The sequence below is a fragment of the Equus caballus genome, chromosome 21, assembly GCF_041296265.1.
Source record: "Equus caballus isolate H_3958 breed thoroughbred chromosome 21, TB-T2T, whole genome shotgun sequence".
Taxonomy (NCBI): Eukaryota; Metazoa; Chordata; class Mammalia; order Perissodactyla; family Equidae; genus Equus; species Equus caballus.
The window spans coordinates 60,297,879-60,321,121 of NC_091704.1; the positions used below are offsets into that span (position 1 = coordinate 60,297,879).

General features: G+C 43.5%; 1 protein-coding gene across 2 annotated transcripts in view; it reads left to right on the forward strand.

The window, feature by feature from the left end:
* The window catches only part of ANKH (ANKH inorganic pyrophosphate transport regulator), a 139,664-nt gene that overhangs the window by 75,490 nt on the left and 40,931 nt on the right, over positions 1-23,243 (forward strand). For both annotated transcript variants that reach the window (XM_001499859.7, XM_070246025.1), the window contains exons 2-4: positions 3,485-3,701; positions 14,630-14,748; positions 17,769-17,852. In XM_001499859.7, coding sequence (XP_001499909.3) covers positions 3,485-3,701; positions 14,630-14,748; positions 17,769-17,852 — 420 coding nt within the window. The remainder of the gene's footprint in view (positions 1-3,484; positions 3,702-14,629; positions 14,749-17,768; positions 17,853-23,243) is intronic.

Here is a 23,243-nt window from a genome sequence, read left to right on the forward strand (position 1 = left end):
ATGGAAAGAAACTCCTTGAAATGATTGATCAGCTACATAATAACTTAACATTCCTGGCATCAAAAGAAAATCATGAAATTAAGATGTGAACAAATTGGGGGAAATACTTGCTACAAAGAAGAATAGTAAAAAGCTAATAATATTAATGTAGCATGTGACCTCAATTCTAAAGCTCTTTTTTCCTTGCATTTTAATCTTTCCTGAGATCAGGAGACGTTTTTCATTCATGGTATACATTTAATGTGGTCATTCAAAACATTAAATCAATGGTATATCTTACAAGTAATAGCATCCTACAATCAAAGTGTAATTTTTTTTAAGTTCATAAAAATTAGTATGAACATTAAAGTTCCTGATAGAAGATACCTAGTTCATTCATTCATTCAACAAACATTTGAGTGTTTATGATGTAGCAAGATGATAGGTGTCGAGTGGTAAACAAAATAGACAAAAATCCTGGCTTCTAGTGCCTTCTCTAGGCCAGTCAGTGCTTGGCGCCCTGCGCACTACTTATATCCAATGTAAGATCAGTTGGGTTATTTCTGCGAGGATAAGTACCTTGGCCAAGGCCACTCAGTAATTAAGTGATGGATGCCGATCCAACTGAAGTCTACATGGCTCTAAGCCCTGTGCTCTTCCCCCGAGTTACCTTAATTGTTGAGCTCCGTGAAGCTTTCACACTCAGTCTTGCTGACAGGGCCATCATTCCCTCGTCCTTCTTTCTCCTCACCTGCCTCAGCTCTGGGTTTAAAACTCCATCAAGGAACTGTTGGTGGAAATAGGGAGCATTGCAGTGGATGCCCCAGCCAGGGCTGGTGTCTTTTTAGCAAAGGATAAATAAAGCTTTGCCAACAAGACACAGAAGAAGTCTTGGGGCCAGTCCGGTAGCACAGCGGTTAAGTTTGCACGTTCTGCTTCTGCGGCCCACGGCTCACCAGTTTGGATCCCGGGTGTGGACCTATGCACTGCTTGACAATCCATGCTGTGGCAGGTGTCCCACATATAAAGTAGAGGAAGATGGGCATGGATGTTAGCTCAGGGCCAGTCTTCCTCATCAAAAAAGAGGAGGATTGGCAGCAGATGTTAGCTCAGGGCTAATCTTCCTCAAAAAAAAAAGACACATAAAAAGTCTAATTCTCCATTATGTAGGTGCCCTCCTATATGCTTTTTAAACTTATGCCAAATAATCCATATCATTTAAATTTGAACAAACATTTTAGCAATAAAAAAGTAAACAATTTACAGTGATAGATTTGGGGAAGGATAAGAAGGAAAAAGCACAAACCATATACTGTTCTCAGTGTCTTGAGAGAAACGTGATTTGAAGTTGTCCTAAGTTGGGTTTTCTGGAAGCAGAACCGGTGTTGGGGAGCTCTTGTGCAAGTGGTGCATTGAGTGCGTGCTCTCAGGAGAAGCGGGGACAGAAGCAGTGGGCAGTGAGGAAAAGGGAAGCAAGGATGTGGTCTCCACTGAGACCAGCTTCCACCTGGTCCCACAGGGAACCTCTGGAACATGAATTGTACTAGACTGATCCCTCCCTGAGGTATGGGAGCTGATCTTTTATACCCCTGTGTCAGCCAGGCATTGGCTGTGTGCTATCTGGGGGTCCGGTGTGGCACCCTGGGCGTGGGTGCACTACCCAGTAAAGGAGATCTGGGTGGGACACCAACAGCATCCACTGCGGAAATCCAAAAGGAAATTAATTTGGAAGATTATCAAGTGAGAGGTTTTGACGTACAACAGGAAACCCCCTGACTAGATACACCTACTGAACACGGGAATATCATCGAGGAGCTGGCTGGCTTTTATTTTGCTTTAGGGCGTTAAGGTATTAGAGGTTTCATAGAAGGAAATTTCTTTCTAAAGAAGCCATGATGGCAGGTATGCTCTGCAAAGGCTGAGAAGGTTCTTATGGAAGTTTTTAAGTTATTGGAAAAAGGAAAAGAGAATTGGAGATAAAATTGGAAACCATTATCATAAACTAGCTTATGTAATACCAACTTTGTCAGAAGAATGATACTGAATTCCTACAGCTACATTTTTAATCTAGATTTTTCTAAAATCATTTTACGCATTGGTATTTTCCTATAAATACATTCCTGCTAACAGTACTTTGCATAGGATGTTCAACTCTATAATGGTGGGTACGTATCATTATATATTTGTCAAAACCCCTAGAATATACAACACCGAGAGTGAACCCTAGTGTCAACTCTGGACTTTGAGCTATTATGATGCACCAATATGGGCTCATTGATTGTAATAAATGTACCACTCTGGGGTGGGATGTTGATAGTGGGGGATATTGTGTGTGTGTTGGGGTAGAGGGAATATGGCAACACTGTATTTTCTGCTCCATTTTGCTGTGAACCTAAAACTTCTCAGAGGCAGATCTGGCAACATGTTTTGGGTTTTTTTTTTCTTTCTGCTTTTTCTCCTGAAATCCCCCCAGTATATAGTTGTATATTTTAGTTGTGGGTCTTTCTAGTTGTGGCATGTGGGACGCCGCCTCAACGTGGCCTTATGAGCGGTGCGATGTCCGCGCCCGGGATCCGAACTAGCGAAACCCTGGGCCGCAGAAGCGGAGCACAGGAACTTAACCACTTGGCCACGGGGCTGGCCCCTGGTGACATGTTTTTAATAAAGTTCTCTCCTCCTGGACATCCATCCCCACCATCTCCAGTGTAATTTATTTGTCTAGTAGGTGGGAAAGTTCATTTGGAAATGCCATCCTGACAAGGCCACCAGTACTTCAGAGGGTCCCTCATGGAGGATGATTAAAATAATCAGAATATTCTATGACTGCATCTTCTTGAGCAAGCATTATCCAAAAACAGTGTATTTGGTTTCAAGTTTTCTTTTCATATTTGTCTGCACAGAGCACAGGAATATATTTCAAGTTAAAATACGCTGAGAATTAGGTGAATAGGATCCATTGATGATGTACTAAATTCCTTCAGTATCTTTTTTCATAGCATAGAACTCACTCTGTGCTATGAAGGGTACCTACATAACACATACACAGCATTTCAGGTTATGGGTGCACATGCACACACACACACACACAGCTTCCTTAAAGAAAAAAATACCATCCCCCACTCCATATGAAGTGGCTGACTCATTCCAGAATGCCTGTTGCTGTTATGTAGATTCAGCCTACAAATAAAATTTAACATGTTAAGCTTTTAACCAAAACTTCTTAGAATTATTTTCTGATATTAACATAATACACCCATTGGGTTCTTTCTATTACTTTAACCCCAACAAACAGGTATCTCCCCCACAAGAAGCTAATTGAAACTGAAGCTAATGTGGATGAAAATGAAAACTAATAACCTTTATCAAATTACAGTGAGATTTACCCTGTAACTGCTTAGTGTTTCTATAGAAACATGATCTGCTGAGTTTTACTTTAGAAATGTGATTCCCCAGAGTTGAACGACATTTCTAATGCTGTTTGTGGGCTGTCTTTTCCCCTCCACAGGCCTTGAACCGGGGCATTGCTGCTGTCAAAGAGGATGCAGTGGAAATGCTGGCGAGCTACGGGCTGGCGTACTCCCTTATGAAGTTCTTCACAGGTCCCATGAGTGACTTTAAAAATGTGGGCCTGGTGTTTGTGAACAGCAAGCGAGACAGGACCAAAGCTGTCCTGTGCATGGTGGTGGCTGGGGCCATCGCTGCCGTCTTCCACACCCTGATAGGTAAGGCTGTTGACCATCACTTAAGGATCTAACTTTGCTAATTTCTTATGCCTTTTTGTTTATCTGAATCTGTTTATCATAGTAAGTGATTTCTTCAGTAATTGTTAAATATTTCTCATGAAAATTTCAAGGAATGGAGGGAATGGAGTTTGTGCTCCTAGCTCAGGAAAAGAAAATGTGTTTTCTCTGGGAAGCTGTAGTGTTGTTTCTCTGATTCCCAAACCCTGTGTCAGAGAGGGAGGCATTTCATTAATAGGTGATCTGATCTAGGATTAGCATTTGGTAAGGTCAACAAAATGGCAGGTGCTTATGTTAGAGACATGCATTATCGTACAGACTCACTTAATCTCAAGAATAAAAATAGAAGGATTGTTATATAGAATTAATGTTTATCATCAGTGAGAACAAATGTCAGATTATTTTATGTATTAAAATTAACTAATTTTAGGGCCTCGTTATTCCATTTTATTCAAAGATAAGACTAAATACTCTTTGCATAACATTCTTTCCATGAAAAAAGAAAAAGCTATATCACACAGACAGTGACTGTCCTACAGTTTCGCCAAGACCTTGGAAAAGCACATTTCTTTAGAGCTGGAGTTCCACCTCTGCTGCCTTCTTGGTGGTGATAAAACCCCAAGGGCACGATTTCAGAACTTCTTGGCTTTGAAACAGCTCTGCTCACCTGGTGTAAAAATTGAGTGACACAGCTATTGAACCAGTTGCATAAAACCTGTGAACAACACTTCTTAAATCCATTGTGTACCTTAAAATTGGCACTGGTTGTATAAGAACCGTGAATGTCAGTGTCAAATAAAGGAGCCAGAAGATTAACCCAAACCATTGACAGTGTATTCAGCTGGCAGCTAATGTTTACTCATGTAACTGTGAATCTAAAAGTAAATGGAGTGAGGCCTTTGTGGTTTTCCTTCTTAATGGAGCATAGAATTTTGTGTTAAGAACAATGTGGAAGAGACAATGCTACTGGAGAGCCAAATATTCAGCCAAAGTGTTGTTATTGATCATTTTATTTGGGTTCAGAGCTTCAGGACGTGAGGCAGAGAGGAGATAGCTTTCTTCCCCTCACCTAATGCCCTGGATACTAGCTTATCTACTGACTTTCCAAGAAAACTTCTGCAGCCAGATTTGATCTGGGCCATTTTCAAAGATGGTGTATGTATTTGAGAAAATTCCATGTATAAAATGAGTAGGTCCACATAAATTTTTGTCTAAGGAGGTAAATTAGTTCTCTTTTGCTACTAGTCTTTTTATTTGGATTTATAAATAAATCTCACATTCCCTGTTTTAGTCATGGTTAAATAAGACTTTGGGACTAGGACCTAATTACTAGCCGTCAGTAATTATGGAAGAAAAAAGCTAAGCGTACTGCGTCAGTGAAACTGTTGTGAGGAACATGTGGTCATTGAAATAAAAATCAATGTCATTTTCTAAGTTAAATCTAAGTTTTTCATTTTTAAAATGGAATCATAAGATCTTAAATTTGAACCAAAACAGTTCTACATCCCAGATACATTTAATAGTCATTTTTATCACTTTTTATATTTTTACGATAGCTTTTTTCCTTCCACTACCCAAATGCTTTCTACAATTGCTAAGAAAGTGCATATCAATTTCCTTTGAATGTTTAAAACTCAGATTTTAATGACTTGCCCTCTTCTTGTTTGTTGGCCTCATTTCGATTTTCTGCCTAACTCTTGAATCACTCTCTTGCCTTCTGCTGTCTGCTGCATCAGGTGTCTTTGCTCACCTTCCTCCTTCCTTTTTTAGTTATTCTATAAGCTTTTCTATACCCAGATCTTGCCCCTTCTTTGTTTCCCATGATCTTGACCACAAGCTCCAGAAGGGATGTTGCTTTCTCTCCATCCTCACCTTCTTTTCCCATCAATCACCATCCTTCCATGTCAGTTTCTACTTTATGTGTCACCTACCCTAGACGTTTAAACCCATTTCACGTCTTAGTAATGCTGAAAACAGCTACTTAGATTTCTACATTAATAGTCAGCTCTTGGATAACTATGCTTGTGATAGGGGAACAGTGACATTGATAAAACAAAAAAGCAAATATTCCAAATATATTTGACTTGAGGAACCATTGTATGCTGTCAGGCAGTCTTCCTAATTATATTTGCTTGGACTAATACTGAAATGAATATATATTCCCTACATGATCAGCTTTTGAGGGGCCTGCAGTGAGCACAAGAAGCCGTATATTACAGATTCACCATGCTTAACTCATGGAGTGGAAACATGCACCACAGTCGTCTAGGCTTGAAACTTAATTTGTCTATATCCTTTTTTATTATTATTACTATTTTTTAATTGCAGTAACATTGGATTGTAACAATATATAGCTTTCAGGTGTACATCATAATATATTTCGAATTCTGTGTAGATTACATCATGTTCACCACCCAAAAACTAATTATAGTCCATCCCCTCACACATGAGCCTAATCACCCCTTTTGCCCTCCCCTCTCCCCCCTTTCCCTATGGTAACCATCAGTCCAATCTCCAATGCTGTGTGTTTGTTTGTCGTTGTTTTTATCTTCTACTTATGAGTGAGATCATATGGTATTTGACTTTCTCCCTCTGATTTATTTCACTTGGCATAATACCCTCAAGAACCATCCATGTTGTCACAAATGGCCGGATTTCATCATATATCCTTTTATTCGGGCAAAACTAGTCTAATTGCCCTAAACCTTCCTTTTTAGGTGCTATTTCCCCATTGCCTTGATGAATTTATTTCTTATATCAAGAACTCCTGACTCTTCAATGGCATTTATATAAGGACATGTGAGAGCGCAGAAGAGGAAGAGTCTTTGTTTCGGGGGTTGATTCTGAAAGGCCTCATGGAGTGGCTCATCTCTTAACTGGCCCTGAAAGTGTGATGTATTTCAGCACAGCTCTCTGTAATTTTTCCCGTATCTTTGATACAAGATGGAGTTGAGAATTTGACCTGTTTCTCTGAATTAATATTTTGCTATAGCCATATAAAATTCCAGTTGGTAACTCTTCTCACCCGTGACGTTTCTGTTAATTCCATCTAGCATCAGATTCCTGATTTCAACACCCCCTACCCCACCCCCCACCTTCTGTGTTTTTTTCAGTTTAATGGTCAGCTCTTCCTGGTTCCTGTTCACTTTGTTTCCTACTTCACCTGCTTATTTATTTTATTCTTTATGATATCAGTTACTTTTCCCAGCATGATGCCTTCTGTACACTTAACAAATATATTTCTCTTTTTAGATGTTCTCAAACACTGATGAACTCCATCCATTTTCCCTTATGATATTGTTAATATGAATGTTAACTCTAAAAAGATACACCAGTAATATTAGTTGAGCTCATCTTCCTGCTTTGCATGTTGGAGGCTTTGACTAAAGAAGGATGAGAATCAGAATTGTCCTTTGTTTAACTCACTTTCAAAATAATCCCATCCCCATCCATCCTGTTAGCGGTCCAACAAAATATTTCTTGAACAAATAGTATGCGCATGTTATTACAGGTCCTGTTGATCAAAAGTTGGGAACAGAGGTGAGAGAGGTACAAAAGGTAGTGTGGCCAGATACACCCTTCCCCTTAAATAGATGTAGTTATGTGTGTGTTCAGCACTGATTTCTAGAACACTGGCAAAAACTCTTTTCAGCCAGTGAGAGCTTTTGAGAGATGGTAGAAGCAAACCAAAGTCAATGGGGGGTGGGGCGAGAGTTAAAAACCACCCCTGGACTTGAGAGAGCAGAGCAACAGCGAGAGAACAGAAAAGAAGGAGCTGTTGGTGAGGAGAAGATGTGGGAGGCACACAGTGAGTGGCCAGGCATTTGTAAATCAGGGGGAAGATAAAAAGTTTGGTGCTGAATGTCACAGGTAGGGTGTGTGCCCTGTGCTTGAGTCAGGGCAGGTAACAGGGGAAGGACACATGCATCCTGAGAACATGCAAGAGCTCAGTAGATAACCTTGACAGCAGAAGGGGGAAAGAGGAAGAGAGAGTGGGAGGGGGAGGAGGGAAGTGCAACATAGGAAGAGGACCAGGCAGGGAGAGCACGATGCCCTGAACCCTACAGCTGTGTCTGAGTCCATGGAGATCCTTCGACACCAGTGGGCATTTTTGTGACGTCTCAGGGACAACCATCTTGAATAAAGCAGATTTATTGTAGTGTTCATATAAGTATGTTTAATACAGCTTTAACCAAGAAAGGTCTATATATTCTGTTTATTTGCTTCTTTATAACCTCATGGTCTCTAAAAAAATTACTATTTAGAAAAGTTAGATGTATTTTATCATTCTGCATCATCTCCTTGGTTATGAACTAGTACCTTGGTTAGGGACTCTAGGATTTTTTCCCCCAAAGATTGCGTATTCCCTTATGCTTCTGGACATTGGAGAAATCCTGATTCCCAGCATGATCTTCTCTATCTTAGGTTTTTCCCAGTGTGGATGAACCTGGAACTCCATACTTCTCAGAATCTACTAATAATCTACCAGTTGCTGTAGGCTCTTCTTCACTTAGCAGGGATGTCAAATGTGAGCGTCTGCAGCTTTGAAAAACCAGTTTCAGATGTAGCTCCTTACTTTCACTAACCTGGAGTTATGTCTGGGCATCAGTGAAAGGGTCAGAGTTGGACGTTTGAAATAGGCACAGGTCAGAGAGCACTAAAAGCTCTTTTATCGTGTCATCCGTTATTAATAGCACTCTCCCCAATAAAGGAAAGAACCTCTTACCAGTTCCTTTTCATTACATTTTCTGTAAGGAATTCATCTTCCTTGTGTCTCATATTTGTTTTCTCTGATTTTTTTTTTTTTTTGCGGGGGGTGGGGAGCCCACTGGTGAGCCAGGCATTCTCCTCTTCTTGCGAGATTTGCACATGGTTCTGGGTTTCCCCAGACATGGCTGGAGCAGACCTCACCCACTGCACAGGCACTGCCCCAGAAATGCATGGTGGGATGGCTTCAGAAAATGTAGCCAACAAGCCCCGCCCCAAAACCTTATGCAAGAAGCCAGATGAGTAGACACTTGTAATTGTGTTGGACTGACAGACTTGAAGTCTGGAAGATCCACTGGCCCCAAAGTTCATCTGTTCTGTGCACCCATAGCCTGGCTCTAGATGCTCAAATTGCAGGAGCCTTGGGAATATTTCTGGCTTTTTGTTCTTGGCCTGTGTTGGGCAACTGCCCATAAGTGATCTTTTTTAAGCTAAATTGTAGCCACTACTCTTGTCATGGGCTCATCTATGAGACACCATTTTTTTAAATTGCAGGGCATGGGGTTTGCCACCACCAGAGCTTAATTTAGGCTGGCGGTCAAGGTGCAGGTGTTATCCTGTTTCTCCCTCAGTTAATCTATGAAAGAGAGGAAACCTTGCTGACCTTGTGTTTGGTTTCATTTGGGTCCAAGTTAATTTCACCTGTGTGGAAATTAGTGCTGCCCAACCTCCTAACTCATATAGATGTAGAAACCGTTGCTGTGGGTTTTTTATTTCTTTACACGTTTATTCTCAACAGTGACCTATAAGGCCTATTCTGTGTTCTGAAGCGGCCTGGGCAGTCAGCAGAGCACAGGGGAATAAAACTTTTGCAGGTTCTTGTGCTCCTCCAGTGAGCAGTTGAAGTAATTTCTAGAGTGGTGCTATCTGCTGGCCCTCCCTTGTCAACACACTTGTCCATTAATCATGGATTATAAACCAGCCCTGTAAAGGGTGACTTGGTACAATCTGATGTAATTTAAGCCCACAAGGGTGCCAGGAACGAACAGGCAGTTTCAGTATAGTCTCACAATTAATTGCTATGTAACAAACCACCAATATTCAGTGACTCAGAACCCACACATTTATTCTTGCTCACCAGACCACGGATCAGCTGGGCATTCTTTTGGACATGGCTGTGCTCATGGCTCTGTAGTCAGCTGAGAGTCAGGAGGAGGCTCTGTTGATCTTGATGGGCTCACTGGGGGCCTGTCAACTGACTGTAGGTGGGTCTACATGACCTGTGCTGGGACAGCTGAGCTCTCTTCCACATAGTCTCTCATCCTCCACCAGTGTAGCCCAAGCTTGTGTAGATGGCTGTGGCCATATCCAAATGAGAGGACAGAGACATACAAGGCCTCTTGAGGCCCAGAATCAGAAGTGGCATACCATCACTGCCACCACACACTACTGGCCAAAACAAATCACAGGCTAGCTCAGGTTTAAGGGGTAGGGAAATAGACTCCAACTTTTAACAGGAGGAGCTACAAAATCACATTGCAGAGTGGGGATATGAGGAGAAGAGAAGAAGTGGGGACATTTATGCAATCAGTCTACCCCAATCACTTCTTGGGGGCTTGTGGACTCCTGCCTTTATTCAATCAATATATATTGAACTCTTACTATGTGGCAAACACTGGCTAGATCCTTGGAATTTACACATGAGAAAGACGTATTCTCTAGAAAGAAGCAGATATCATACCATAAATTATTGCGAACCCTACTCTACCAAGTCTTGATACCAATCAGATAGAATTTATGTTCTTGTGTTTAAATTTCACATGTACTTTACTTACTTTATACATGAGTTTATGATATCTCTCCAAGGTCCAGGCAGTGTTTGCACCTCCATCTCCATATCTTCCAGATAAATATTGCCTGGTGGAAATTATAGATGAGTATATCATAGGTCTGTGTCCCAGCCCTCATGCAGGTAACCAGCCTCTTCACAACCAGGTTAATTGGCACAGTGCCTGATGTGTATAAGTTATTCAACCATATTTGTTGAAGTGATTTAAATATTAGCCATACAAACACACATACTTTGGAAGTGATACACTGGAAACACAGGGATGAAGTTACCTGCTCCTGTGAAAAGCCTATAAGCAGAATATGGTGGGCCAATCAATAGTACTTGTGCATGGGAACCTGGGAAATTTGAATTAGAACAAGAGTTCTCAAATTTGCCTCTTGGAAATATACATATTGTCCTGTGACTAAAATGGGAGGAGGGGAGCTGGCCCTGTGGCCCAGTGGTTAAGGTTTTGCGTGCTCTGCTTCAGCAGCTCAATGGTTCAAGGGTTTTGATCCTGGGCACAGACTTAATCCACTCATCCGCCATGCTGTGCAGGCATCCCGCATACAAAATAGAGGAAGATTGGCACAGATGTTAGCTCAGGGTTAATCTTCCTCAAGCAAAATAAAAGAGGAAGATTGGCAACAAATGTTAGCTCAGGATGAATCTCCCTCACCAAAAAAATAACATGAAAAATAAAATGGGAGGAGGGCTTTCTCCTCAATTCCCGTGGGAAAATGCAGGTACACAGACTTGTTTTGATTAATACTAATGTTTCATGGCATTTTGCAACAAGTGCTAGTAATTACTGGATGACCAAGCTTGAGAACCACTGATTGTGGAAAGGGTCCCTCACCCTGGTGGGCTGAGACCAGAGGAGCTAGAGATTTGAAGGGCCCTTCTGGTTTCTTCTTGTTTGGGCGGGGTCAAAGCTGTCCACCTGTGGCTAGGTCAGGTCACTGTCCCCCTGCTGCGGCCACATCAGGAAATCCATTTACATCTGTTCAAAACCTTGTTTAGTTTTTCTTTTTAATGTTCTGCTCTTCGTAAGGATAGAAGCTGTTTCAGAACAATCTTGGTAAGGCAGTTTATAGAACTCAAAGCTTCCTAAATGTTGTCAGGGCAGCTAGCCTGGTAATTATGGAGTCTATGCAAAGCACTTTTAACAAATCACCTCAGCCAACAGCTCCAGCCAGAAACAGCTCTGGGCAAGGGAGGAAGCGGTGGGGAGGGGAGGGCAGGGGAGGGAGTGGCGGGATGAAAAACAGCTGCTGGTATTTTACACTGAAGCTCACAGGGTGGAGGCAACCTTTGTACAGTAGTTATAATCAGACTCATCTTCTATCGTGCAGGGGAGGAGAAGGAGGGAAGAAAATGGGGAGAAAAAGCCTCTTTCCTTGGCCTCCAAATTTTCCCTCTAGTAGCTGAAAGAGGAAAAGAGGTAAAAAGAAACAAAAGCAGCCTTGGGCCTGTAGGTCCCAAAGTGCATGGGAGCTGGGGAGGTGTGAAGGGCCCCACAGGAGCTGCAGGCTAGAAAAAGCGAGGTGGCGGGGTGGGGAGGACACATTCTGGCAGAGTCAGAAAGCTGGACGGGCTCCTCACCCAGCACTCGCTCAGACCCTGTTCAACTTTAATGTTTATTCTTCATTACTCTGTATAAAGGCATCATTTTTATGTTTTAGTGAAAATATTCTAATAAGCAGATGTCTTTCCGTAGGGTAGAGAAGCTTTTCCATTGATCTACTGATGCAGGCGGCACGCCCTGCTCTCACCTGCTCAGATTCACAGGTCCCATCTTTTCTGGTCACTACCCTAGAGTCTCACAGGAAACTCATTCTCTCCCTTTCTTAGAAGCCACCTGTCTTGAGTTCTCTAGGGCTGTTGAAACAAAGTCCCACAAACTGGGTGGCTCAGACAATGGACATTGACTGTCTCGGTTCTGGAGGCTGCCTAATCAGGGCGTCCTCAGGGCTGGTTCCTTCTGAGGGCCATGAGGGAGACTGTTCCAGGCCTCTCCCCCAGCTTCTGGTGGTTAGCTGACAATCTGTGGCGTTCCTTGGCTTGTAGAAGCATCACCTGATCTCTGCCTTTGCATTCACATGGCATTCTCCTTGTGTGTGTCTATCTGTGTGTCCACATTTCCCCTTTTTAGAAGGACACCAGTCATAATTGGATTGGGACCCCACTGTGCTCCAATATGACCTTATCTTAACTAATTATATCTCCAGTGACCCTGTTGCCAAATTCCAAGGTACTGGAGGCTAGGACTCAACATAGGAATTTTGAGAGGACACGGTTCAACCCAGAACACCGCCCTCTAGATCTCAGCCTTTCACCCGTTTCTCTGCCCCGGCTTTGGCCATTCGGTCAAGTCCACTCAGCTGGCCTTTTATATCGACTCTAACCTTTACCACGGAACTTTAGCCCCTGAGCTATTCATAGCCAGCCCCGGCCTCTTGCCCTTGCCACTGCATTCCTCTGCTCACTCCGCATGGCTGCCTTGGCTGTTGCCAGTGGCTTCGGCCAGGGTGGGGACAGTGGTGTGGGCAGGGTCAGGATTGTCTCCTTGCAGGTCCCAGGTCAGTGAACATTTCCTGACTCGATGAAACTGAATGTACAAATAAACAGCAGCATCAATCAACTTTGAGACAGAATTTCCAAGGTTCAGCGCCTGAAGTAGACCCCTTGTAGATTAAGTAACAGCTTCATCTTGGCTTTGTGTTTCTATCGGCTTATCTCACCCCGCTGCAAAGGTGGGCTGGAGCTGTCCCTCCCTGCCTCCCCCAGTCTGGTCCAGGCTTCTCTAATCCGCTTCCATCTGTGCGCCTTCTGATCCGGACAGGGACATCACAGCTGCCTCCTTCCTTCCTTGTCCCCTTGCCATAGCTAATCCCACCTTCCCACGTCCTTTCTCTTTCTGCCACTTGACAGCCTCCCTCCTGGATTTCTCTTCTGCTGCCTCATCGGCCCCGCCACACTCCACACTTGGCGCCATTGCTCACCTCGCAGCTCACCTTTGACGTTCCATCTCTGCGCCTCCTCGGAGGACTTGGACCTCTCCTGCTGCACCTGCTTCCCCACTCCCATTATTCTCTGGATGTCTGAGCCCTTCCTGGCCCCTACCCCTTGTCTTCACTTACTTGGACCTCTGTCCCCACTGGGATCCCTGATCTGTACATTTAAATATCCCCAATAACATCCCAAAGACCTCACTTGATTCAAGATTTCCATACTTCAAGACTAATCCCGACAAAGGATGGAGAGTTATTTCTCTTTCCCAGTTAACGTGGTAATAAGTTGTCCCCAAACTTTGAAATGGGAGGAGGGGTTCTTATTTCACATAAAGGGAGACTCTCACGGTGTTCTCTCTCCTTTCTGATTTCAAAGCAGCTTCTGCTGTTGTGAAGTGCATTCATATTTTTATAAAAGAATGAAAACAGCAGGAACACTAGTATTAAAGCACTGTGAAAAACACAAAGATGATTATTTTCCTATATAATCCAAACATGTACCAATGAGGTAGAAAATAGCTTAATATTTTACTGAATCTTTGCTAATCTTATCTAATGTAGCTAATACATTAGGAATACCTTTCTCTTCCTTTATATTATCTGGCAGCTGTGCATTCATTCAGCACATTGGGGTGAGGTGCCCTTATGATCCAGTCACACAGTGGTCACAAATGCTGATGTTGGAGGGACTTTGAAAGTACCTCAGAGATACCGTGTTTCCCCTGGGCAGGACTCTACCCAAAGTTGCCACCCTTCACTCAAAGAACGGAACGAAAGGCAGGGCAAGTGGTGAAAAGCTAGCTTTAAAATGTTTATTGAAAAGGCATATTAACATCTAGAAATTTTCTCTTAGTAAATAATGAGGATTATGTGTAAACATTTAGCTTCCAACCTATACATCAAGGATTCTTTTAAATCAAAATAACAGAAATACCCTAATTGTACAATAATGGATTGAGTAAGTTGATACTGAGTAAACGTACAAAAGAGGAATTCAGTGTAACAATTACAACGTAGAAGCATATCGTGGAAAGATGTTTGTGTTCTACAAAAGAGTGTATCTATAGTGTGATCCCATTTTTATGATAAAACACACATGCATACCCTACAAACTCACCCACTACACACCCCCCCATAAAAGAATTGGGCGATTAGAATGCAGAGGGTTAACTGGGACCCCCCTCTGGATAGAAGAATGAGATCGTAGATGATTTCCTTCTATTTGCTCATCTAAATTTTCTAATTTTCTACAAAAAACAAATGTTGCATTTAAAATTGTTTTTTAAACCATGAGATAAAAAGCATACAAAGATCACTTTTACTAAACATAGCCATTTATGTGTTTTGACCCTTTGCAGCTTATAGTGACTTAGGCTACTACATAATCAATAAACTGCACCATGTGGATGAGTCAGTGGGGAACAAAACGAGAAGGGCCTTCCTCTACCTTGCTGCCTTCCCTTTCATGGATGCGATGGTGAGTAAAGAAGATTGTGGGCTTTTTTTTTTTTATTATGGTAAAATATACATAACATAAAATTTACCATTTTAACCATTTTTGTGTATACAGTTTAATGACATGAAGTATGTTCACATTGTTGTGAATCTTCAGAACTCTTTTCCTCTTGTGAAACTGAAACTCTACACCCTTTAAACGCTAACTCCGCGTTCCCCCTCCCCCCAGCCCCTGGCAGCCAGCATTCTACTTTCTGCCTCTAGGAATTTGACTACTCCAGGGACCTCATATGACTGGAATCATCCAGTATTTGTCTTTTGTGAGTGGCTTATTTCGCTTTGCATAATATCTCTAAGATTCATCCATGGTGTAGCACGTGTCAGAATGTCGTTTTTAAGGCTAATATTCCGTTGTATGGATATACCACATTTTGTTTGTCCGTTTATCCATCAACGGACACTTGGGTTGCTTCCACCTTTTGGCTCTTGTGAATAATGCTGCTATGAACATGGATGTACAAATATCTCTTTGAGTCCCTGCTTTAATCTTCTTAGATATGTACCCAGAAATAGAATTGCTGGGTCATATAATGATTCTCTTGTCATCTTTTTGAGGAACCATCATGCTGATTTCCACAGCAGCTGCACTGTTTTACATCCAGCAGTGCAGGCCTTTCCAACTGACCATTGACTTTTAACCAGTCCATCTGGTCAGTTTATTCATGAGAATTGTCTATATTTGCCACAGTTCCGGTGGGAAGCAAGAAAGCCCATTTGAACATTTTGATTCCCATATAAAGTTCCTTTCTGATATATTCAGGATCAAGGGAGCAGGACGACTTTCTGATAAACTTACCACTTGTGTGGTAGAAGCACCCAAAGCTTTTTAGAATAAGAATCTGGTGAACTTACTGCTAGGATCATATCTCTTTAATAACCAGCGTTACCACACTGGCTAAGGGCGGCTCACTCCCACAGGTTAAATTCTTGGTCATGATATTGAGGAGTTATCAGACAATGCTTTTTTCCTATTCATCCATGTTATAGATATAAAAGAGACTTAGGCAAAAAAATAATTCTTATAATATCCAACGCTGGAAAGCAAACACTTTATTTGGGTTCCACTTTAAATTACCTTCGGAAGAAGACTTGAAAATATGTCATTCTGTACAGTTTTTTGCCTCCCCCCCGCTTACCTCAAGTGTTGTATCTATTAGACGTGAGGTAAGTGGACCTCTGTACTGAGGTGAGGGGGCAGCCCCAAATCCTTGCAGGAGTGAGGCAAGGGAAAAATAGACGTGGTCCATCTTCTCAAATGTTATCAGAAGTCTCACTTTGCCTGTGGTTAGGTTACTGGTGCAGCCTCGCTGAACCTCTGACTGCTTCTTGCCGGTTTGCATGGTAGCCCTAAATATGAAACTCAGTTTTGATGCAAAGGTTCTGGTTCTCGATTGTTGTGGGCAGACTTGGCCATCTGAACTCTTGTACCTGGATTTTCTTTTTCTTACTTCTCACTGAGAGTGTTGACTTTGGTAGTGGACACATACCCCAAAAAAGAAAAGGGTGAAGGTCTTGGAGTCCATGGAACCAGATTCCCCACGGTACCCGTGCCGCCTGCGGTGGCGCCACAGTGCTTCGAAATCAGTTAGAGAACTGAATGAAGTGACCTTTTTCATCTCCTCAGAGTTACAGCCCAGCTCCCCAGACAGAGGCCATGATATTGCTCTAGCGCCTGCCCTCGCATCTGTACTGGGACTCTATAAACACGTAGAAGAATTATAATTATACAGCGAATTCAGGGAGCTCAGGACTAAAAGTGAATCACAGACGCTTCGTGCCCTGTATCCCACTTCCCTTCAGCTCTGTTTATTTGCCATGAGAGAGTTTCTAAAATTCAGTGGAACACCAGAACATTTGTGAGTGGCTCCCTTTTCTTCCATGTCATTTATCAACTCCCCCAAAGACCCAGTAGTAAGAGACTGCTAATAAAAGCCAAAATAATGAACATTTATAGAGTGCTGGTCATCTCCACAAGCACGCGCACACACACACACCTGCAGGCACACCTGCACGCACACACCTGCACATACACACATATACACACCGGCACGCTCACACACACACCTGCACGCATACACATGCCCCCATGCAGCATGCCCCTGATATGTTGGTTGGAGAGAATATTTAAAAAGCACAAAGCTTATTGTCCAGATGGCTTTTAGTCCACAGCGGTAGCCCACAGGCTGCTGTCTGCAGGTGTTGTTCGTAGTTTGCACATTTGGCACCTTGGGGCCTGAGCTGAGGGAGGAAGTCGATGCAGCAGCTGCTGTATAAAATCTTGACACGGACCTGGGGAATAACTCATACTCGGCTGATTGTGGTTAGCGCAGATGAAATGTTACTGCTGTGTCAGTCCAGATCTCGACAGGTTAGAAGGATGATCCTTAAACAGAGCCTATCATGAACTTTAGACCTTTTCCAAACCTGCCATCCCCTCGACCTTTCACTGTCTGGCCCCCTTCTAGGCCCTTCCTCTTAATTTCCCTCCAGGGCACAAAGTGTCAGATCAGGTCCTGCCCGAACCTGAAGAGGAGGAAAGAGTAGAGCCTGAATCAGTCACTGAGAACCTGTAATGACTTAGAACTCGGAACCAAATTAGAGTCCTCGTTATAACCTGCTTCATGGAAGCAGAATGCCGCTGCTGTGTGAGTCAGACTGTCCAGGAGAGAGAGGGCAGAGTCCCTCCATGCTGGTTACTCACCCAGCTGCTTGCCAGGCACGTGGACCTAACAAGTACACAGGCAGTGTGGAATTGGTACTAAATATATCCTGGGCAGTCGTGGACTCCACTTAAAAATCTAACATGGATCTAGCCACCAAGCCAAGTTACAGTAATTTTACCAACCAAAGACTTATCAGACCTGTGCTACTAAGGTTTTTGGAGGTATAAAGTCTATTTCAGGAATGCCCAGTAAATCATAATGACAGAAATAATATAATCCTGATGGTGTAGCTCATGCCAAATTCTTTTCTTTCTGGCAGGCATGGACCCATGCTGGCATTCTCTTAAAACACAAATACAGTTTCCTGGTGGGATGTGCCTCCATCTCAGATGTCATAGCTCAGGTAAATATGGTCTGCGTGTCAGAGCGGCTCAGAGCCCCTTTCTGGTGAGTGACAGAACTGACGATGCTTCCTTACATTCATTCACTCTGTGGTATATTCCTACATTACTCACATCAAATGTGGACTTCAATAAATGTTTTTAAACGGATGAGGAAATGAAGCCTCCTGTGATACAAGTAAGTATAATCTTGCTAGAATGAGGATTGTGGGAATCTAAATTTAGCATCAGAGGTTTTGACCTTAATTTTTAAAGAGCTTGCATGTGAAATGAGTATGAAGTCATAGCTGAGCACATTTTTGGGTGGTCATAGGTCACTGCGCACTTGGCTGGCTGTGCACTTGGCTGGCTGTGCACTTAGCCCTCCATGCAGCCCAACAATGCATGGTCTGTCACTCAGTTCTAGAGAGGGCTCTTAGGAATTATTCTTAAATATTGTTTCTCATGTTGTTGCCACACAAAGCTGCCATTCACACGTCATTTCCCCACATTTAAAAAGAACCAGGAAGTTGGACGCTGTCTGAGAAGATAGCCTACATTGCGCATTCAGCTGAGTCCCGTTCCCTGGGGCCTGGCACCACCCTGGTTTCCATCCTCCTTCCTTGCTTTCTTCTACCAAGGACACCGCATGAAAAATTTCAGCAGAAAATTAGATTTAATTCCTATCATCTATAAAGTAGACTTAGTCCTTACACTCAGGGATTGGGGAGAATCTTCATAGAGGAGGACATTATGATGCGGGGTCGGTGAGCCGAGGAGTCGAAAGAAAGATTTCTTAGACTCTTAAGATCTGGCAGTAGTGCTCTTTTATTTAGAGAATAGTGTAGCATGGGGACAGGACCCATGGGCAGTCAGAGCTTCTGCTGCCGCTTCTGCTGCCCCCGCTGGCATGGGGACAGGACCCATGGGCAGGCAGAGCTTCTGCTGCCGCTTCTGCTGCCCCCGCTGGCATGGGGACAGGACCCATGGGCAGGCAGAGCTGGTGCGTGGGGACAAGACCCACGGGCAGTCAGAGCTCCTGCTGCTGCTAGCATGGGGAGCTGCTGCTGCCGCCGCTGGCATGGAGACAGGACCCATGGGCAGGCAGAGCTGCTGCTGCTGCCCCCGCTGGCATGGGGACAGGACCCATGGGCAGGCAGAGCTGGTGCTTGGGGACAGGACCCATGGGCAGTCAGAGCTCCTGCTGCTGGCCCGAGTTGAGGGTTAGGGCTAAATTTAAGGCATGGGTATGTGAGTCATCTCTTTACGAGACAAAGAAAAAAAGTTAAAATGGTATCAGTGCAGGTGGGGTCTGGTCATTGGGTGATCCCATGACTTTTAGACAAGAATCAAATCGGATTAAGTGAAGGTCAGAAGCCGCCCCCCTAAACCGGTTACATGAGATTGCCAGACAGCAACCGACTTAAGTTCTTGCCTTCCCCATTAAGAGTTTCTAGGGATAAGGTCATCTCTCCTCTTCTTCCTGGTACAGAGAGGGAGGCACCTTTTACAGATAGAGATTTACCTTACAAATGTAAATATGTCCCAACAAGGGCAAGTTCCATTCCCCAGAGCCTCCTTCCCTGTCCCAGTTTATCGAAAGCAATCAGCCCAAAACAATCCTGATGCCAAAGAGACATATCCTGGGGTGGCCAATTTCAGGTCCCTACAAGGTCATCCCCCCTTCCTTCACAAACGCAAATGTCTCAAAAGGGCAAGCAAAATTCCAGTCCTCGGAGCCTGCTTCTCATCTGCAGTTTTAAAAGTAACCAGCCTAAAAATCCTCATCATAAACCGTTTTAAAATTAAGCAGCCTAAAAATCTTCATCAATTACACTGATTTCTAAGCTCTCTTCCCAATTCTCAGTTCCATTTTATGAACATTTCCGTGCATTTCTTCCTGTTTTTTCCCATTGTACATGCTGGTCTTTTAGCCATCTTTTTGAAATAGTCTACTGTTAAACTGTTAGTACCTCCCTAAAGACCAAGAATTAAATTTCCAAATTAATTGTATTAACTCCATGGATCACTATTAAAAGTAATTTAAATTAATTCCTGCAAAACACTCTGTGTGTGTGTGTGTGTGTGTGCGCACGTGTGTGTGTGCGTGTGTGCATGCCTGGACGGACGTATGTCTGAATGCTAGCTAACATCATTCTTTGTTAATTTTCTTGGTGAGTTATTAGAGATTTTTGTCCTGCTCTTACTTTTAATTCATCCTCTGAAAGATGAACTAAACTGCCTTATTCACTCTATTCACTTAATTTGAAATTAAGGAAACACCTCTCATTTTCAACATTGGCATCAGCAGCTCAGTGAGCATTTATAGATGTGTGTTTTCTTACAGGCCAAAAAACAAAAAACTTAACTTTTCCTAAGACAAATACAGTAAGTATCCAAGGGTAGAAGAAAAAACATGTCCTTGAAAAATGCTTTGCCAGTACGCCTACAGCCGTTTTCCTTCTCAGTTTTAAACCTGGTCCAGGACCCTGCCTGTTGGAAGAGCTCGCAAATTCACAATAAACATATCTGTTGGTAAGAGCCATAGAAGCTGAATTCAATGCCATCTGGCCTCAGGCTATTCCTGGTGAAGGAGTTATTTTAAACCTTGTAGACTGAGTTCCTACCACACTTTGGCTGGGGAATAAATTCAATTTTTGTTCTTAAGTCTTACCTCCACCCCCAACCCCCAGCTTCATTCTTCTCGTTACTTGAAAGCATTTGTTAATTCCCAAATTTGGTAATGAGTAAATAGATCCCAGGCAGTCCTTTGGTATATCACCTTGGCATAGATAACATGTAATCACCAATGATAAAATGCAAAGAGTTTATCATGCCTTGAATTTTAGTAGCAACTCCCTTTTCTTTTAAATTTTACTAAGCCAAGTGATTTCACACAGTAGTACAAAAAAGCTCTTGATTGGTTTGAACGGGCAATGATATTCTGTGCCACTGTTATTGTAATAGTCATATGTTCCAATCAGATTGCCAAGGAATTTATGAAAAATAGTGCTGTTTTTATTTTATTTCGTGATCACCTGGACTTTCTTAACTTGCTCCATGTCAAAATGAGAATTCTCTTGAGGTTGTTGGACCCCACTGGGACCTCCAGTCCTTTAACCTTTCTGCTCTCGTCAGCCCTTGCCTTGAAGTCAGCTGAGACTGCAGGGATGGGACCCAAGATCTCAGTTCAGAAATTACTGCACTGCTGTAAATCCTCTTGTCTCCCACCTTTTCACCTCAGCCTTGTGGCGAGATCCCAATCCTGAACCACCCCATGGCGTGCCCCTTTCACCAGCCTGCACCCAGGTAGCAGGTGCTCCTGGAGAAAGTTACACAACGGGACAAATCAAACTATAAATGTACAGTCTCATCTCTTACCTCACTGACTCTGTTAACTACGAGTCTCAGGAGGGTCTCTACCCACTTCACTCTTCCCAACACACCACCTCATTTCCCGCTTCACTGAGAAGACTGAAGCAACCGAATTCTTCTACTTCTGGCCACTGAACCCGCAGGCCTGCCTCCAAACTTTTGCATCATCTCCATTTCCCCCCATTATAGTAAAGGAGGTGTCCCTCCTCTGTCGAGGACCACTTCTTCCACCTGTGCCTTGGATCCTGTCCTGCCCTGCTTTCTCAGGAACCTATTCAATCACTTATCAGCGATCCATTCTATTTATCCCGGATCATTTTCTTGACATGTAAACGTGCTCAAATATCTACCATCTTAATACAGCAAGAACAACAAGCTTTTTCTGCTCTCACATACCTCTCAGGCTACAGTCCTCTTTCTCACTTTATTACTTCACAGCCACACCTTTTGGAAGAGTAGTTTCCCCTCACTGTCTCTATTTTTTCCTTCTTTTACCTGCTCCAGCTTGACTTCTACCCCCATCGGTTCACCCAGCCTGTTCTTACTGGTGACCTTCGTGCCATTAAGTCCAGTGGACAGTTTCAGTTAACTTAGTAGACGTCTCAGCAACTCTTCACTCTATTGACTGCTCCCTCCTCAGTGACATGCTCCTTCCCACTGGCTCTCACCACCACAGTCCTGGTTTTTCTCCTACTTCTGAAGGCTCAGCAGCCTCTCGTGATGTGTAATTGTTGAAGTTCTCAAGACACATCCCTCTCCTCTCTCTGTATTCTGTTCATGAAGAATCTAATTCATGTCCAAGGTTTATACCATCTATAACATGATTGATGGTCCCCAAGTAAATATCTGTAGCCTGGCCCTCTAAATGTCTCTGTGATGTTTCCTCAGATCCTTCAAAGCTACCTTAAGCCTCAATCCATGATCTTCATGATCTCAATGGTTGCAGTTTTGAATGAATCACTGGCGCTACCATCTGGTCAGAAACTTGGGCCCCACCCTAGGAGCGTCCATCTTCATCACCAGCCTTGTAGATTTTAATCCTAGATACTTCTTTCGTCTGCCCTCCCCATCTTTGCAGCCCTCGCCCTGGTCCAAGGGATCACCTTTCCCGCCTGCAACTAGAGATGCCTCCTAACTTGCCTCACCCATCTGCTCTGTCTCTCCTCTCTCCCTCCCCACGGCAGCCATGGTGATCTATTCTCAGTGAAATTCTGAGAATTTCACCATTCTACCTAAAAACCCGCTTTAAAAGTTCTTCCTACTGTTCTGGAGATAAAAGCCACAATCCTGCAAGGTGGTGGCCTGCAAGGTGCTGAAGACCCATGGGCCCGGCTTCCTCTCCAGCCCTGCACTCCCCTCTGGTCCCCTTGCCCTCTGCTTTCCAGCCACAGGCCCTCCTTTCAGGGCCTCAAGGTGGCCGAGCCCCATCCCTCTAGGGGTCTTGGCCTGGATCCCTCTGCCCAGAAGGAAATGCTCTGCCGCAGTTCTCCTCACGTACCACCGACTCCTGCCATCCCTGCTGGCTCCTGCCGAGGCTGTGGGTCCCAGCTCAGACAGCACTCCACATGGGGCACCCTCCGGCCATGCAGCCTGGCTCTCCCAGTGCCACCGCCCTCTTTCCTTCACAAGCCTTGTCACAGTCTGTCAATGGACGCTCGCCGGCATCACTATTTGATTAACGCTTCTGCCTCCTCCACTAGACTGCCAGCTCCCGGAGAAGAGAGTCTGGGACTATCTTATTTATCATTAAATCCCCAGCACCTGGTATGGGGCTTTCACTGGGAAAATCCTCACCACTGAGATAGTAGGTTCCTCTCAGAAAATAATCTGACATTTTTGATGGCTATATCAGATTCAAAGTCATAATTCTGGATTGAAATGCAAAAGGCCCGAGTGTTATTTTAAATTGATAAATGATACAATCCACGATGAAGATGTAAGTTCTGTAGTAAGTGTTGGACCACATGGCATCAAGCTTTTAAAAATACAGAGGAGGAGGCCGGCCTGGTGGTGCAGCAGTTAAGTTCGCATGTTCTGCT